Below are 16,933 nucleotides of genomic sequence, written 5' to 3'. Positions count from 1 at the left end.
TTGTGTGGTTTGGGGGAAAACTAAATGGGACCTGATTTTAGAAATAAGTTTTGTCTGTTTGCCTCATTGACCTCTTCTTCGATCTATCATGGCCGCCGCGTGAGAAAGGTGTATAGGCAGACTGACAGTAGTAGAAGTATACTTTTTATAGACACAGTCACAAAATTGTATCAATGGGAAAATTATCCACAAGTGAGCATTGGCCAGATGGTCCTTATGTAGAGATGGTCACTTGTACATGTTTGACTGCATTATACAGTGTATCTATGTTGAGAGTTACTGGAAAAGTATCTTCAGTGAATGAGAAAGGGACTTTACTGAGTTGACTCAAATAGATTTCAAATAGTAACTAGCAATACAATATGCAGTATTGATCTTGATACAAATCTTGATATAAGACATATATTGTGCAATATTGTATTCCAGGGTCAGACATGAGGCAATACCTATTCTGACAGCACAGCGTTACCATGGCAACGGCACCTCCTCCCAACCCACAGGTGCAGAAACTCATCAAAGACATCGAAGGTAATGTGGTTTGAATTTTAATGTCTAAGACAAGTCTCTAGTCTAAGGTCTTACATGTCCATCTTATTTTTCCTACACAGAGCTTGGAACTGCTATTTTAACCATTAACCATATCACTATATATATGAATTGGAACAACATAAGCATACATTTGAGGGGTTTTATTCGGGAATGGAAAGTTTTCTAAAATTCGCTTAGTACAAAAGTACATAAGAAAATGAACTTGCCCAAACCAACTTGTCACTTGCCTGAAATTTTAATGACATTTTTTTTTCACTTCCAGCAATCAATGGAATTCTTTTATCATTGGCTCTATTTTACTGTGTTGACCAATGCTTGATGCCATGACTGTGAAAAGTAACATAAAGTTGTATCAAGTAAATCACGCTCATGGAAAAATCTTACTTGCCCGATCAGGCAAATGGGGTAGGACATGCACTTGTGCGATCAGCACTTTCATTTGCTCTGGACAATCAGACTAGTGGACTTGTCCAATCCTGGCTTTTTTGTTTTTCTTCTTCTCTTGTGTGTCATTACAACATTTGTATTGACATCTTTGTGTCTGTCCCAGAATGCATCACTGAGTTGAAGCAACAGTACTTCACAGAGATCCAGGAGCCAATCACAGATGACAACACAACTCTGCACCGCTTCTGTGCCAAGCTAGAAATCCTGCTACAGACAGACCAGAAAGGTAATACACTCACTGTCAAACATGTTCATGAATATTGCACCTGCAGGGCTCGAAATACCACCTGCATATGCAGATTAGTGCAGGTAAAATTGGAGCTGTGCAGGTATTTCTGGTGTTTACCTGCACCTAACCTGCACTGGTCCATGTACTATGTTTTATACATGATCCATATACACCTACATCTTAGGACATTTGTTATTAGCTGCATTGATAAAGTATGAAACAAAAGATAGCGATGCATGGTTCCTGAACAATTTTAGTATGATTCATAATTCTTAAGACCAGAGTGGTGCAGGTAAATTTGTCTGGTGCAAGTAATTTTCAATGTTACCTGCACCAGTGCATGTATACAGAAAAAAGTATTTCGAGCCCTGACCTGTAGCTTAACTAATGCATAAAGTGGGCACCTCACTGGACTACACCACTACATTTGTAAGTGGTACAAGCCAATGCCAATCAGCGCCAAAATGCTGCCAATTTGTTGCCTGAAATTGGGAATTTTTTTGAAAAATGAAAACTGTTTCATTTTGTAGGTTACTTAGCATTGAATCTCCAGAGTCCAGTGAAATTAGAGATTGCATTACGTAAGGCATCAGTTCTAAGAGAGCACACCATAGTCAATATTCTTGTTGGGCTATACTAAGGTACATAGAGTGGAGGGGGTGCTAACAGTCGTCTTACTCTTGTAACAAAAAACATTCGCAAAATGGCGCAAGGTAGCAGAAAATGTCACAAAGGTGCAAACCATCTTATATTACTGCAAACCTGTTTATTTTTAAAAACTGGAGCAAATTTGTAAAGTGGACTCAAATATCTTAGCACAAGTTAATGCAGTTCTGAAAGATAATGCCTAACTTAAGGAATGAATCCTTCAGTCATTTGGTGAACTGTATGTGGGCAGATGCCCAAGGGTTGGAAACACCAGGCGCTGTGTTTCTCTCCTTTGTCACAAGTCTTGATGCGGATGCACTTGTTGCCATGACAACTAGCAGTCTCCTCCCAGACTGGGTAGTATGCTCTTCCTCCCTCTACCCAACCACAGTGGTACGGTCCAGACTCCATCCTATTATAATGATTGTAAGAGCAATTAAATATCTGCCGTAATTTTAAAGATCCTAACATTAGAATTATAGTAACCATGAACTTCAGACATGATATGCTATCTCCATTCTTTATACAAAGGATGCAATAAGTCAAATGTGCTTGAAATATTCATACAAAACTGGCTAATATATACAGACGTATTGACTGAAGATGGCATACAAGGTTTGCGACATAGCATCATAAATAAAGCTCTAGTAGTTGGTCCTCTTGATATCCAAATGAAAAAAAGAAGGGTGTAGTTTAAAGTGACCTGCATACCCTTTTTCAGAAACTGATAAAGAGTAACCAGTTGTTATAGTTGTATGTAACTTGTAGACTGTTCTAATCTAATATAGAGCATAATTGGTGCATTCAGATTGTTAAGCATTACTGGATGTAGCACAAAGCGAACCAGTCAGCCAATTCTAGTGTACAGCATTGATGGCACCCCCAAATGTAGGCCCTTGTGTTAGACTCTAATTACCTGTCCAGTTTAATGAGTTGGGAGTATTCAGCCAGCCAGCCACCATGTTCCCTACATGCCCTGTCTGCCTCCGACAAACTGTACTGGTCATGTGGAGGAGTAAGCTGGAAGATGTGTCCTAAGGAAATTATGTGTTATTCCATTAAAGGGGAACTAAACCTTTTCTTGTAAAGCATTCTGCAATATTTTAAATACATCAAAAAGTCCAGTTTTTACTTGTTTTACGCTAGTCCATCATACATTAGCGTTTCCACAACATTTGAACTTAGCGGCGTTTTGTTGTCGAGCCCGGGAAGTACCGCAACCTTTGACCTCTGTGACGTAATCCGACCACCAACCTGCCCCAGCTCGCACGTCCAGCACACATCTTGACTGCGCGGGAACTTATCGTATAAATAAAGTTTTCCAGTCCGGCTTTTTCAATCCAGGACTTGCCAATGTGGACCGTAACTTGTGAACTCTTCATTTAGAGTTTGTTACGACCTCGTCTGTGGCACAAAACGTATTAAGGACGTACGAAAATAGGAGTTTTTTTTTCCCGCAAGTTCGTCCAGCTGAAATGTGGGGAGGGGGCGCAATGCCTTCCTGCGTAGTTTGTAGTAACTCCCGCAAGAAAGGTTTCAACATCGGTCCCGTCCCATTCGACGACGCTGACAGCCTCGATAAGTTCTGGATGTGTCGACGGGGCGACAGAAGTAGCTCCAACGGCGCGCCTGCCGACCTCCCCAGTCTCCTCGGCCGATCTCGCTGGGCGCCTGGGCAGGTAGTTGTACGGAGTTATATTCTGTGGGTCAAACCCCTCGTACTCCTCAAAGCCCTCAAACTCGTTTACTCCCTCCAAGTCGCCGGAATCCATCATTTGGAGAGTAGCGTGGTGACAAAGCCGTGGTATAGCGTATTGGCGTATTTAGCAGTATGGAGGTTGGCGGTCGGAATACGTCACAGAGGTCAAAGGTCGCAGTACTTCCCGGGCTTGACAACAAAACGCCGTGAAGTTCAAATGTTGTGGAAACGCTAATCTATGATGGACTAACGTAAAACAAGTAAAAACTGGACTTTTTGATGTATTTAAAATATTGCAGAATGCTTTACAAAAAAAGGTCTAGTTCCCCTTAAGAGCTGATAGGGGGCAGGACTGCATTACAAATGTGCCTGCCTCCATTAAACTGTACTATTGCTGATGAGGAGAGACAAGCTGGAAGATGTGCCCTGGGGAAATGATGACTGCTTCTCACTTTATTTTAAAATGATGTAGGTGTTATTCCATTGAGAGCTGATAGGAGGCATGACTGCACCACAAATGTGTCTTGTGGAGAGGCAAGTTCCCTGGGGAAATGATGACTGCTTCTTACTATTTTTCAAAATAATGCACTACACGTAGGTGTTATTCCAATAAGAGCTGATAGGAGGCAGGACTGCATCACAAATGTGTCTACCTCATTTTTATTGCATGTATCAGAAAGTGAAACAGTGAAGCAATTTGAAATAATACAAGGTATAAAAGTCACATAAAAAGATCCAAGGTACTAGGCAACAACTAGGATCTCCATACTATGATTCCATGAATAAGGAAGGTTAGGAATGTTGTTCTTTTCCTTACCGAGAGGTGGTGTCGCAAAGCAAAAAGCTTTTTCCATCATTGTCTGGAGATGTTCAGCTTTAGCTGAAGATGCCTTGAAGGACCTGACAGCCTCCACCATGTTGTCCATGGCATCTACTATCTGTGCCTGTTGTGTGGCTAGTTGGGTGTACAGGTTGGCCAACTTCTTGTGCTTCTGTGCCTGTGCCAAGAAGAACTGTTTCCAGATATTTTCTGCTTCCAATTGCAATGTGTTGACTTGGTCTGAAACATGAAAGTATGAATTAGTTATGGCAAGTTAGATGGCATTGAGTTGCTGTTATGGTTAGACTTAGAGTGTTAAGCCCAGGACCCGGAGGTCCTGGCTTTGAGTCCCCTGACATGCCACCAATTTTTTTGCCCTTTGAAAAGGTAGTTAGCAAAATTTTCCTCACTCCATCCAGTTGTAAAAATGGGTCCCTGACTTTGGTTGGGGAGGTAAAAGTAAAAGGTAGTGGAAGGAGAGGGTTGGACTAGCTTCCAACACTGTGCCCTAGACACAGTGGATAACATTCCACTACCCCTACAGCCTCTAAAATGCTACTTACCTTTTATCTATCTTTACTTTTTAAGACCTGTTTTCCTGCCTTTCTTCCTTCCTTCCTTCTTTCTTCCTCCCTCCCTTTAATTTTCCCCTTTCCTTCCATCTTTCCTTCGTGTCTTTCCTCCTTCCTTCCCTCCTTCCTACATTTCCTTCCTTCCTTCTTTCTTCCTCCCTCCCTTTAATTTTCCCCTTTCCTTCCATCTTTCCTTTGTGTCTTTCCTCCTTCCTTCCCTCCTTCCTTCCTTTCCTTCCTTCTTTCTTCCTCCCTCCCTTTTCCCTCCTTCCTTCCTTTCCTTTCTTCCTCCCTTTCCTTCCTTCTTTCCCTTTTCCTTTCTTTCCTTCCCTCCTTCTTTCATACATACATACATGTACGTTTGTTTTTCTTCCTTTCCAAATGTTAATTCATCATCATATTAATCTGACAACCACCAGAGTTCCTGACACTTTCACAAGTTTGCTATGATTTGTGGCACTATTGTTTCAGGTTAACTGGTTGTTTCTTTTATGGCCAGTCCAATATACTCCTTTGATCTCAAGCCAGCTTATACATAATGTATGTCCTCAGAGGGTGAAGTTATATATGACTGTTATAAAATTACTCATTTATAAAGAAGCAATAAAGTTTAAATGAAGATCTTTAGTACAAAATATTTTCATTCAGACCCATGCAGTGCCTAGTAACAAATAAGGCAAAGTTTCCTTGCTGTTTCAGTAGCAGGGTATGTTATTACGTGGTGTGGTTGCTTGTTCTTTAATACCCTTTAACGTGCTCAAGGCACTGCCTCAAGCAAGGGACACCCATATTAAACGTCCCTTCCAAAAGACAGGTGCAGCCCCAACCAGGATTGAACTGGGATCTCCCAGTTACCTTGACTAATTGGAACCAAGGGCTGCACTCTGATCTATTATTATTGATGGTAGGCTGAAAATGTATTATAATAAAATTTTTCTAACCTTGTAGCAGATACATCTGATGCTCCATTGTCCCTAGTTGTGAAGCTAGCTCAACATTTGAGACTGCTGATTCTTCAGGAGGTTCATCTGTAGTAACTGTTGTATTAACAGATGTACTGGCAACGCCACTGTAGTCCACCTTTACCAAGAGTGCCAAAATCCCTGCGATGTGAAATTTGTGGATGAGTAACATCATGCTTGCTCTTTCCTGTACAAGTTGTAATGCCTGGCATTGAATTGTTAAAGAACAATGACTTTTGTGATTGTTTGTTCGTTTTTATGGTTCCCGACTTTAGAGTTCAAGAGGATTGCTAACAAGGCTGCAAACTTTTATGATGTTGAAGTTCTTGACTGTAATAAAGATATACTTTACAATACACTTGTTGCAGAAATGCTGACAGGACAAGAAAATTCTGCTTTGTTGATTTCAAAGTCAAGTACGTAGTGTGTGCTTCTTTGATCCTTCAAATTTATTATTGAGAACTCTTTTGAAGTCACCGTGGGAAGGGATACGATTTACTGTAAATGCCTTTAAGTTCGCGGGGAAATCCAATTTACTTTAGTGGTAGCGGGAAAATGGAGTGTTAGTGGTGGTTTTAAGTTCACGGCGAAGTGGCCACAGCGAAATCCGATACATAAAACCACCGCAAACATTTCTGCATTTACAGTAATACTTCAGTTATGCAAGCGTATACTGTATTGATGTTATGGGTTAGGTAGCAAAGAGAAAGTTGATATGTATTTCACTACTATTTGATAACATATTGATCAGGTGATGTAAGGACATAGAATACCTCAGTTAGCTAGTTAGCTATCATAGATCTTTTCACATTGCTACAAAGAATGACCACATACAAGTAAGACTATTGCTAGTGCTTTATTTTCTTTTATCTGTATTACCAACAATTTCAGCCACTTTTATCTAAATGACATTTGAAAAGAGATCATATAAGTTTTAAGGATAAGAGAACCTCAAGGGTCTTATTTGTCATGTAAAAGCTTTATGAAAATGTTGCAGTTTGTCTGAAACTAGTAAAAGAACTTCTGATAGGCATTGTGGCTATCAGATGCAAATCATGTGACATGTGAAAATTCCGTCAAAGGATGGAAGGACGGATGCTGGCCATGTGCCTAGGGGCAGATGGAGAGCTTCTTCCAGCACCAGGCGTTGTAGGTGCCCTGCTCCTCACACACGTGCATGCCGCGGGCGTTCTTACACTGGGGCCACACGCTGTGCATCGGGTACCAGGCCGTTCCATCCGCCAGCCAGCCACAGTCGCACCTCTCCAGGCCACGCCTACAGGGACATACAGGCTTTGTAAGACAAGATACACTGTACAGATAAAACAAGATTGTTTCTTGGTTAGGTGTCATTTCAAGCCAAAGTCATTTCAGAAGTCAAAGTTTTCGGTATAGGGTTAGTGACCTGTCCTAAGGTATACAGTGTCTTAATTCAAGGTCAGTTCCTATGACCAGCGAATAAACCACTGAGCAAAGTGAGTTAGTTTATTCCTCCAGGTAATGTGGTGGCTCTCATTCCCAGAGTTGTAAGATCCTCTACTCACTAATGGTTGACAATAACCTGAGAACGAGACCTACACATGTATATGCGGGTCCATATGGGACATTGAGTATAATGACCTGGGTTAACTTATAGGGAAAAATGAACCTCTAACCCTGTAACCCAAGGCAATAGGGAATTGTTTGCCTAACACATACAGCTACTTAAGTAAGACAGTTACTTTATATCTGATTCATCATATTAATGACATATTTTTGTATGTCTTGCAAAATTGCTCAGCCGCATGCAGCAGCTGTAAAGATGTTTTCCTGGCAAGTTTAGAGTGAGAGATTTCACCTGTACTCAGCATACAGCTCGCGATACTCGGCCAGCCGGCCCCCGTCAGCCTCGCACGCCTGCTTGGCCTCCTGCCAGGTGTACTGGTAGTGTCCCGCAGGTGAGGTCAGGTGCTCAATCAGACCTGTATGGTGAAGGAAAACCCAACCGTGTGAAGTTTACCAGCCTGGTATCCAAACATGCCGATCTCTTTGTAAGGGACAGGAAAGACTTGGTAGCTGTGATAGGCTTGGGTATAAGGCTTAAAGTTTGCAACTTTGTGTTTGGATACCAAGTTAGAATTCCAACTTTACAACTTTGTGTGCTTGTTCTGCTGCCATTTTATGACTTAAGTGAGTATTGGCATTTAAAGAAAATGGATCTTCTAAATTTAAAGAAAAAAAGAAAATTAAAGAGGGGTTAGAAATGACTTCCATAGACTGATAGAGTAAATAATTAATATCGAGTTAAAATTTAATAATTATTGGGTATAGCTGCTGTTTGGATAGGAAATTGGAAGGTTGCTACCATACTTTAAATCATATTAAACAAATTTACAAATATAATATGTAAGGTCGTACCCAGAGTTGGTGTGACACGACACAGCTCCTGTCTGATCTGGTCCATCAGACCAGTCTGGTTCTCTGTCTGGTGAAGCTGGGACTGCAACAACAGTAACAAAACAAAGTTCAGGCTATGGTGTGGTGGTGGTGGGGGGGGGACTAGTAGTGCAATGGTAGTTTCGACTTACAATATTCTCCATGTACAGAGTACTATATTACTACTTAGCAGAGAAGTAGCTAATGTTCAGTGTGATTTGGCCACCAGGGAATCAAGCCCAAAACCTACTGGATGCAAAGGGAGCACTTGATCCACTTGGCTTTTGCTATGGTATATAAGATGACCCATAATTTGGTATCTTTCATATTCTGAATTTCCAATAAAAAAATATTCTGAATTTCCAGGATTAAACCAACTAATTGGAACTGGGAGCTAAATTGTTTGGCTTGTACCAGTTGAAGTACAGGGACATCCCCATCTTTTAACTTGAAAGTTCATCTGTGTTGGTAGAAGTCATTATAAATATATTTGAAATAGTAAAAGTGTAATATCCAACACAAAAATTGGACTCACCCAGAGTTTTGACTGAACAGCACTTTGTTTTTTTCAAGGAATGAACAATCCCCATCTTTTGTATTACAAAAACATACTATCATATAACTGTTGTCTGACAGGTATAAAAGAACTGTAAACGATGGTTTGACAAAGAAACATTGGGTTCTGTACATGTACAGTCAAACCTGCCCAAGACGGCCACCCGGGGGACCGGGAAAAAGCGGTCGATTTGGACAGGTGGTCGCTGAGAAGAGTATCGACTCAAAACATGCCCGATGCAAAGTATAAATGGTTTCCGTTGTGTTTAATGGCAAATAGCAAGCACACTGCACGCACGCAAAGAAGCCAGGTCTTTAATGTCAAATACAACACGCACACTGTAAACTGTAAATTTAACCCCAAAATCCGACGCAAACCGGCTGATTTCGGCACAAAATCGTGCTAGCTATCATCAAAGATCGATGAAAACCTCAATTTTGAAAATGATGCGGTCGTTATGGGTCCCAATTTGGGCCGGTCGCGGTCGCGTTGGCCAGGTGGTCGTTGAGAAAAGGTTGCTTAATGATTACGTCAATGGGAAAATAAATCGGGACCGAGAAAAAGCGGTCGAAATGGCCAAGTGGTCGCTGAGAAGAGGTGGTCGCTCGGGCAGGTTTGACTGTACCTACCTGGAGGAAGGTGAGACTGAGGTTGACCTCATCCAGACTAGACCTGCGCTGGATGTACTCGTTATTGAGCAGGTGCTTCAGGTTGTTGAAGGAGGCACCTGTCTGTTCACGCTCCACCTGCACACGGTCTCTCAGGGCAGACAGCTCAGCCTGCAGGGTGCTCATGGTTCCTTTGGGGGGGAAGGAAGGGCATTTGTTTGTTCGCTCAGGGGTCTAGCCAGCGTCCGTTTTTCCGTCAATTGACGGAAATTTGCTGCGTCTGACGGAAAAATTTTAAAACCAATCCGTCAACCTTGACGGACAAAAATCCTTGGTGGAAGCTACAGGCGGCTTGGGGACGCCATCCACGGCCGTAATAGCCACACACTGTTTGTTTTGCTATTGTTATGATTGTTGACAATGTGTGTCGGTGCCCTTTCGCATACGATAATCTCATTAAAACCCGTTTTTCAAGGTCTCAGTTCAGTCCTTCTAATTAATTTTGGCGGTTTTCGCGACGATTGTAATTGGCTGACAGAAAAAAAATTCGAGCTGGCTAAAGCCCTGTGTTCGCTTGTACATGTTTGTTTAGATTTGTTCAGACTTCTGTTCAGCGTAGTGGCATGTAACTTGTGACATGAGGCAGTAAGTTTCTTCGCTATTTCAGTAGCAGGGTATATTGTTACAGGGAGGGGTTGCTAAATCTTCCTCTCTGACATGGTTTGAACAGGGTTTTAGCCAGGATCTTACTTTAGTATACCAGTTATATGATGAGGTAACGATCAGGAGATGGTGAAATGGGGTCTTGAAAATATTGAAAATATAGCAGCTGCTATAGGGTAAAAAGTTGGCATTATAAGGGTACCCTTGATGGGACATAATTCTTTTAACATCACAATGAAATTAGTTTGTCAGTTTGGAGTGTCATATCAATATTTTATATTTGCTCAGATTTTTCTCCATTAGTAGATAATTATCACTATGCACCACTACGTTAGTTGAAAATTAGTGGAACTGATTTAGCATGGTGTGTATTGGCCCCAAATGCACTAGCTAGGGCCTGCTACTGACCTTCAAAGTTGGTCAGCTGCTGCTCGATGTGGAACAGCCGTGTGGTCAGCTCGGAGCTGATCATGGGCTGGGGCAGGTTGTGAAGGTCGTTTCCCACCATCCAGTCCTCATCTTCACCAAGGTCACTGTCCCTGTCAAAAATAAGAGCAGATTTCTTCTAGATCTACTTATGTTACATCTAGAGATCTCCAGTTCTCCAGCTACTTCTGACATACTGCCAAGTAGAGGGTTCATACTTATGACAACAGCAAGCAAGAACGATAAAACACTTATATTGTATAAAGCTACTAACCAGGCTCTACTAACTTTAGACACAGCAAATGTATTGATTTCCATGCGTTTTTTTATTCTGCAGTTAACTATTAGTAAGTAACGAAAAATGAGATTTTTTGTGTTTCCTTTTTGTTTTGAATTCATTTTAGCAGCAAAGTTACCAATACAGCTGGCAAAACTCATTCGTGGACATGCTAATTATCAAGCTATGAAAATTGAAATCTATATTTGTCCACATCGATTTTGACTGAAACATGGTCAGTCTGCTGTCCATCAGTTTTTACTTTCCATTATGATCAAACATACTTAGACAAAAACGAGGCTAGATTTTGCTAGTTTTCTAAAAATTGTAGCTTATTTTACAGTTGACTCTAACTAAAAGTTAGCGAAGATTGGACTCTAAGTAATAGTTAGCGAAGATTGGAGGTTGTTCGGGTATCCGAGTAGAGTTTCCTCACCTCATGACATTGGCACTGCAGATTGCCAGTGACAGAAGGATGTAGAGAAACTTCTGCATGATGCCTTTGGTGTGAGCCCTCTCGTTGTTACAAAGAAGAAAGAAGGGTACTGTTGGCCACCTGTACAGCTGAGCTTGTTGCTGAGTACAGCTGCTTTGCTTTGAGGGCGCTAAACTTATACCATATCAGGTGATTTGGACTGTACCATTTCTTGAACAGGGGGTGATAATTACTATGCTGAGGAGAAAACCTTTTTTAAAAGTGTGTATCACTATTTAGGTTTGCATTACAGTTTTGCTGAAGCTTTAGGTTAACTTTGCAACTTATATGATTACTCAAAGTTCCTTCATCTATGAAAAAAGTAATGTTCACTGCAAGCTCTTCATAAAACGTATCTACTTGTAAGCACAAATGGATTATCCCAATCCAAAAGAAGTGTATGCAAAATTGCATCTTGATCTTTGGTTGCAGATTGTTAAGTCATATAGTTAAGAGTCACTTGAAATGAGTCTAAGACATATTTATCCAGAGTTTATGGTGCCATAAAATGCCTGTCTTATCAACTTAAGATCTCTTTAGTCTGTAGACTTTGTCATCTTATCAAAGTTTATTATGATAAAGAAATGTTTGATGTGTTCTTGTCATTAATTGAAGTGAGTGAAGGAGCTATAAATCAGATTTATCCATTGTGCACAGCTCAGGTCTTTTCTTTTAAGTGGAGCCAACATAGTGTACATGTATATCTTATCTGACAACTGCTTTGATTGGCTAGAAGATTACAACCAATCAAAGCTCTGCTTAAAGTATGGAATCATGTGATTTGAGGAGAAGTTTATTTAGATGTGTTTATCCTAGTGGACAAGTTAAAAGACTTGAAGAAAATTAAATGAAGATATACTCAAGGAGGACCAAATGTTTTAAAATCTAAACATTCAAAGAAGCATGCCTTCTTACGTACATGTACTTTTTTTCAAAGTCTGCAACAAAGATGCGCCTGCAGGTGTAAAAGAAGCTGCTAGTGGGCCCAGCCTTACACCACTTCCTGGGCACAAAAGCTAGCTACCTCACAAAAATTGTGACTGTAGCTTGTGTAGAACACATACAGAAAGTCAAACTTTAAGATGGAAGTTCTACTGCAATACCTAAAAAAGCCTACAGGGGCCCAGAATCTTTTTTAGTTGTGCTGCTCACAAACACACATGCACACACACACAGACAGACACACACGGACAGACACACACGGACAGACACAAACACACACAAATACACACACCTTAAAACATAATCTTGTTGCCAAAGCTAATGATCATTAAAAAAAAAATAAAAGTTCCTCATAGATAAACATTTCCCCTTTATTCCATTGTTGTGTCCAGAGAAGTCGAGTTTCCTGGGTGGGAAGAAGGACTACTGGAACTACTTCTGTGACTGTCTGGCAGGGAACAAAGGGCTGAATGATGGCATCAGATATGTCAAGAGTCAGAATGAGGTAAAACTCTTTACCGTTCTTACTCTTCTGCAGGATGATACAAATGGCTTTTTTCTAGATATTACAGGTATCTCTTCTGCTTCTTCAATGCTTTCATGCAGGGTTGTAGCCAGCCTGAAATCATTTTCAGTCCCCTTGATTTTGAATGGGAATCCTATCGAGCACCAAAGGCATGGCGTGACGTTGCGCATCATTTCTAGGGGGTCTGGGTGCCAGAAAATTGTTAAATCAAGACCCTCTGAAACACTATTTCCTGCATTTTGAGGTGCAAATTTTGCTTGTAGACTAAGCTGTTCAATGGCATCTGTTTTGGTGAAGAACACATGGGTTTCAGTTTTTTTTATATCTTTACATATCAATTTTGTCTGTCCCAGGGGACGGAATGGGGAATTTTTTTTTCAGTCCCCAGCTGAAAAATTCCTTCAAAGGACTGAAGGACAGGTGCTGGCTACAACCCTGCTTTCATGTCCTTTGGTCAGTTTCCTGTATTTTTGGTCTCGGAATACAGTCCATATTGCTGATTCTCTGTCAATTCTGTTAAAAGTCATTCATGTCACCACTTATCCAGACACATTAGAAAAAGACAAGCTAGAAAATTAGGCCACAGCAAGTAATTTTCATGGATGACATCCTTTGCTGACAGTAAAAACAATGAGATAGGGCAAAAAGATGGGTAAAAAAAAACAAGATGGCAAATTTTCAAAGTAGACACCATCAAGATTTGAAGCGAAAAAATATGGCATCACAACTAACAAGACATTCATTCCTGTATTTGAGAAGTGCACTAGTGTAGTCAAAGTGACACTAGTGTAATAGACTGGTATCAGTATCACTAACCAAATCTTCCTTTATTTATATAAAAATAACCATCAGATAAATTTTTGATCATCCATTTTTGCTTTGTCTCATCTAAATTATCAATTTGTAGAAAAGTTTGTGAAAGTCAGTTATTAAGCGTTACTTCATTTTGCTGCACAGGTCAAGACCAATCTGGGTCGAGGCCGTGCGTTTCTCCGCTACTCTCTTGTCCACCAGCGATTGGCTGACAGTGTGCAGCAGTGTGTTCTTAATGGCAAGATCACCAGGTAAGGTCATTCTCAAGTCTGTTCAAAGTATCTTATTCCAGTTTTCAGGACAGTAGTGCCCTCTAGTGATTTTGGTATGAACAACAGGCATACTCTGGTTACCATGTTAGCTGTAACTAAGTCATTTTTCTCCCACTACAGTGATTGGTATCATCCTCGGTCGGTGCTGTTGCATCATGGGACATCCTCTGCCCTCGTCAACCACTTCTATGACCTGAACGACATCCAGTTTGACCTTACACCCCACGGACATGACCTTGACGCAGCATGGCCAACTTTTGCCAGGTAAGAAAACTTTTTGAGTGTTTTTGGTTTTGTATCTGTTTTAACTACCTGTCTAACTAGTACCTAGTTCCTTGACATCCAGGTCGTTTGGTGGATAAGTTAGCCATGAAGATAGAGATGTGTCTCCAGGCTTGTCTGTCTTTTGCTATAGTAAAGTCTTTTGCTATTATAATAATATAGTCTTTGAGTAGGCTTATTGACGTCTGCTCTGTACTGTTGAATTGCCAGAACATTCTTTTGTCCATGGGCATTGCCCTCCTTCCACAGTACCCTGAAGACTTGTCTTAACTAAGTTGCGGTGGCTTGTCACATGCCCAAAGTGCTAAAGCTTGCATATCTTGAGAGTTGCTAACAGTGTTTTCTGTTTCAACTTACTACATGTACTATGACTTCAGCTAGATTGGTGATTGAGCAATCTTCTGTCACCTGATTTCTTTTCTTTTACATTTTCCAGGAAGATGTTTGGTTCCCCTGGTCAGTACTGGAGACCCCCTAGCAGGACTCCCAGTATGAGCAGTCTGGGCAGCTTCTCATCACAGGTCAGAGGTCATGTTGTAACCATAGCAACTAGCACTAGCCTCACCAAATAGCAATTACTCAAGCAACTGGATATGATTTTGGAAACGGTCAGACCATTCAGTTAGAATCCACTACCTTTCGTCAGTGATAAGAGAAGAAGAGACAGACCTTTGATTAGTGTCACTGACAAAATGTAGTAGATTCTTGTATTTCTACCTGAGATTTTTGACCATTTCTAAAATTGTATCAAATTGCTATTTGGCATAGCTTATTACCTGGATGTCTAACCTTCATCACTTGGCTCAGCTTCAAGTTGTGAGATTTTTTTTTACAAACATCTACAAAGACAACTGAAACTAGAATAAGATCAATCATTTGCAAGTAAATACATTATGGTTACTTTCACATGGTCTAGCCTAACAAACTAATGCTTTGTTTATTTTTACTCAAACACATTCTTACACATTATGACCAGCCCCTCCAGCTCTGTCCTGCTACTTGCTACATTATGTAATGGAATACACAAGATGTCTTCTTCTTTAACAGTAACCATGTTGACAACCATTTGTCCAGTCAATGATTTTATTAACAGAAGAAGGTGGCACAGGCCTGAAACAATGTTAACTTTACATAGAAATTATAAAAAGGATGATAATTGATTGATGAATGTAAGGATACTTAGAAAAATGTGCAGGTTGTTGTTTTGGTGAGTTTTATTAAAAGCATGCCATGATTGTTCCAGCGAATACAGGTCGTTTCGTTACATCGTCTTTTCATTACACGTCATTTCGTTACATCATGAAGTCATTTCATTACATCATGAAGTCATTTCGTTACAGATTAAATTCAGGCCGTTATAGTACTTCTTACAATTACTTTGCGTCGTAACAAAAAGCCGGGACTCAAAATTCAATTCTTTTTCTTTCTTTCGGCAGGTATTGAACGCCGCTAAGCGATGGAGGCGTTGACGGGCCACTCTGCATGTCGGCCCGTCGGGTCCACTGCCGGGTGCGCCCGCTCGATGTACATGTATTAGTAAATGTCGGCTGACTGTTCGATCAAATCAATATACACAGGCTGTTAGGAAAATACGTGACATAATCTACTTCGTTTTTGTGGAAATATCCTGCTTTCTGGTATACATGTATTTTTTTAATTAAGAAAAGATTTCATACCACGCACACAAAACAAATCGAAATCCAGTGTGGATACTTGAACGGTCATCTGAACCAAGGAGCGATTACACATTATATCTGTGGAACCTATCTGCGTTATGTAGTAGCTTGAGCATCTATCATATATGCTGTGATGAGTACAATAAATCACGATTAAATGCTTTTAGTATCGGTGATATACAGCGCACGCAGTAAAGAACCTATTGTTGTTAGATCGGCGGGCACGCACTTTCGTGCACGGGCTTCTGACGGGGTCAGACTTTTTACCGGAAAACAGAGGAAAACACAGTTAAACACCGGAAAACACATGAAGGAGTGTATAATCTACTGAAATACAGTAATGTATGTTTTGGTGAGTAAACATGACAGGTCGCTATGTTTTGCCACAGAATAATCTACATATGGCCCTGGAATGAAGAAATAGTCAGAAAATGCATGAGACGACGGGCCGGACCGCCGCCACCCGGCGGCCATGTTTGTTTTCATTGCAGAATACATGTTTGTTTAGCGGGGTCTGATACTTTCACAACAAGACAGCTGATACCTACCGAACTTCAGTGCAAAAATCTGTTATATATTGGCATCAATATAATATATATGAATTTACTCGGATTGTGATAAGAATCTGTTTTCTGTATTTCTTGCTTCTTCTAGCCGTCAACGTTAACGTTACATAATTTTGCACAATCAGCACGTCAAGTCCGCCGAGTGGCGGCGGCGGTTCGGCCCGTCGTCTCATGCATTTTCTGACGATTTCTTCATTCCAGGGCCATATGTAGATTATTCTGTGGCAAAACATAGCGACCTGTCATGTTTACTCATCAAAACATACTGTATTTCAGTAGATTATACACTCTTTCTTGTGTTTTCCGGTGTTTAACTGTGTTTTCCTCTGTTTTCCGGTAATTAAAAAGGCTGACCGCTTCTTGACGGTCCGTTCGGCGCCGACAACTTGCCAAAAAAGAGGTATTCAATACCCCTTCAAATTAAATATTTCAGGCTGATATCTCTCCATAGCAATTTTCTTAGTAAACACTACCCATGTGCCGTTTAAACGGAGAAAATATAATGTTTCC

The 16,933-nt window shown here is 40.7% G+C and overlaps 2 protein-coding genes across 2 annotated transcripts in view; one reads left to right on the top strand and one right to left on the bottom strand.

Annotated features, from left to right (window-relative positions):
* The window catches only part of LOC118403495 (FYVE and coiled-coil domain-containing protein 1-like), a 41,460-nt gene that overhangs the window by 1,597 nt on the left and 22,930 nt on the right, over nucleotides 1–16,933 (top strand). Inside the window, exons 2-7 of the mRNA XM_035802219.1 lie at nucleotides 427–528; nucleotides 1,100–1,222; nucleotides 12,681–12,793; nucleotides 13,772–13,878; nucleotides 14,020–14,163; nucleotides 14,618–14,702. Coding sequence (XP_035658112.1) covers nucleotides 471–528; nucleotides 1,100–1,222; nucleotides 12,681–12,793; nucleotides 13,772–13,878; nucleotides 14,020–14,163; nucleotides 14,618–14,702 — 630 coding nt within the window. The 5' untranslated portion in view covers nucleotides 427–470. The remainder of the gene's footprint in view (nucleotides 1–426; nucleotides 529–1,099; nucleotides 1,223–12,680; nucleotides 12,794–13,771; nucleotides 13,879–14,019; nucleotides 14,164–14,617; nucleotides 14,703–16,933) is intronic.
* On the bottom strand, nucleotides 6,764–11,479 carry LOC118403344 (brevican core protein-like). Its single transcript, XM_035802049.1, has 6 exons — nucleotides 11,308–11,479; nucleotides 10,577–10,707; nucleotides 9,527–9,696; nucleotides 8,324–8,405; nucleotides 7,764–7,887; nucleotides 6,764–7,202 (listed from the first exon to the last, which is right to left on the bottom strand). Exons 1-6 carry the CDS (start codon nucleotides 11,364–11,366, stop codon nucleotides 7,037–7,039), a joined length of 732 nt encoding a protein of 243 aa, XP_035657942.1. The 5' UTR covers nucleotides 11,367–11,479; the 3' UTR covers nucleotides 6,764–7,036.

Source organism: Branchiostoma floridae, chromosome 16 (genome assembly GCF_000003815.2).
Source record: "Branchiostoma floridae strain S238N-H82 chromosome 16, Bfl_VNyyK, whole genome shotgun sequence".
Lineage (NCBI taxonomy): Eukaryota > Metazoa > Chordata > Leptocardii > Amphioxiformes > Branchiostomatidae > Branchiostoma > Branchiostoma floridae.
This window is presented reverse-complemented; position numbering and strand designations above follow the sequence as displayed.

Coding starts and splice junctions, on each gene's coding strand:
- LOC118403344 (XM_035802049.1), bottom strand. CDS start 11,366: ATGCAGAAGTTTCTCTACATCCTTCTGTCACTGGCAATCTGCAGTGCC. Junction 10,708..11,307: donor TGCAGTGCCAATGTCATGAG/GTGAGGAAACTC, acceptor TATTTTTGACAG/GGACAGTGACCTTGGTGAAG. Junction 9,697..10,576: donor GCAGCTGACCAACTTTGAAG/GTCAGTAGCAGG, acceptor TCCCCCCCAAAG/GAACCATGAGCACCCTGCAG.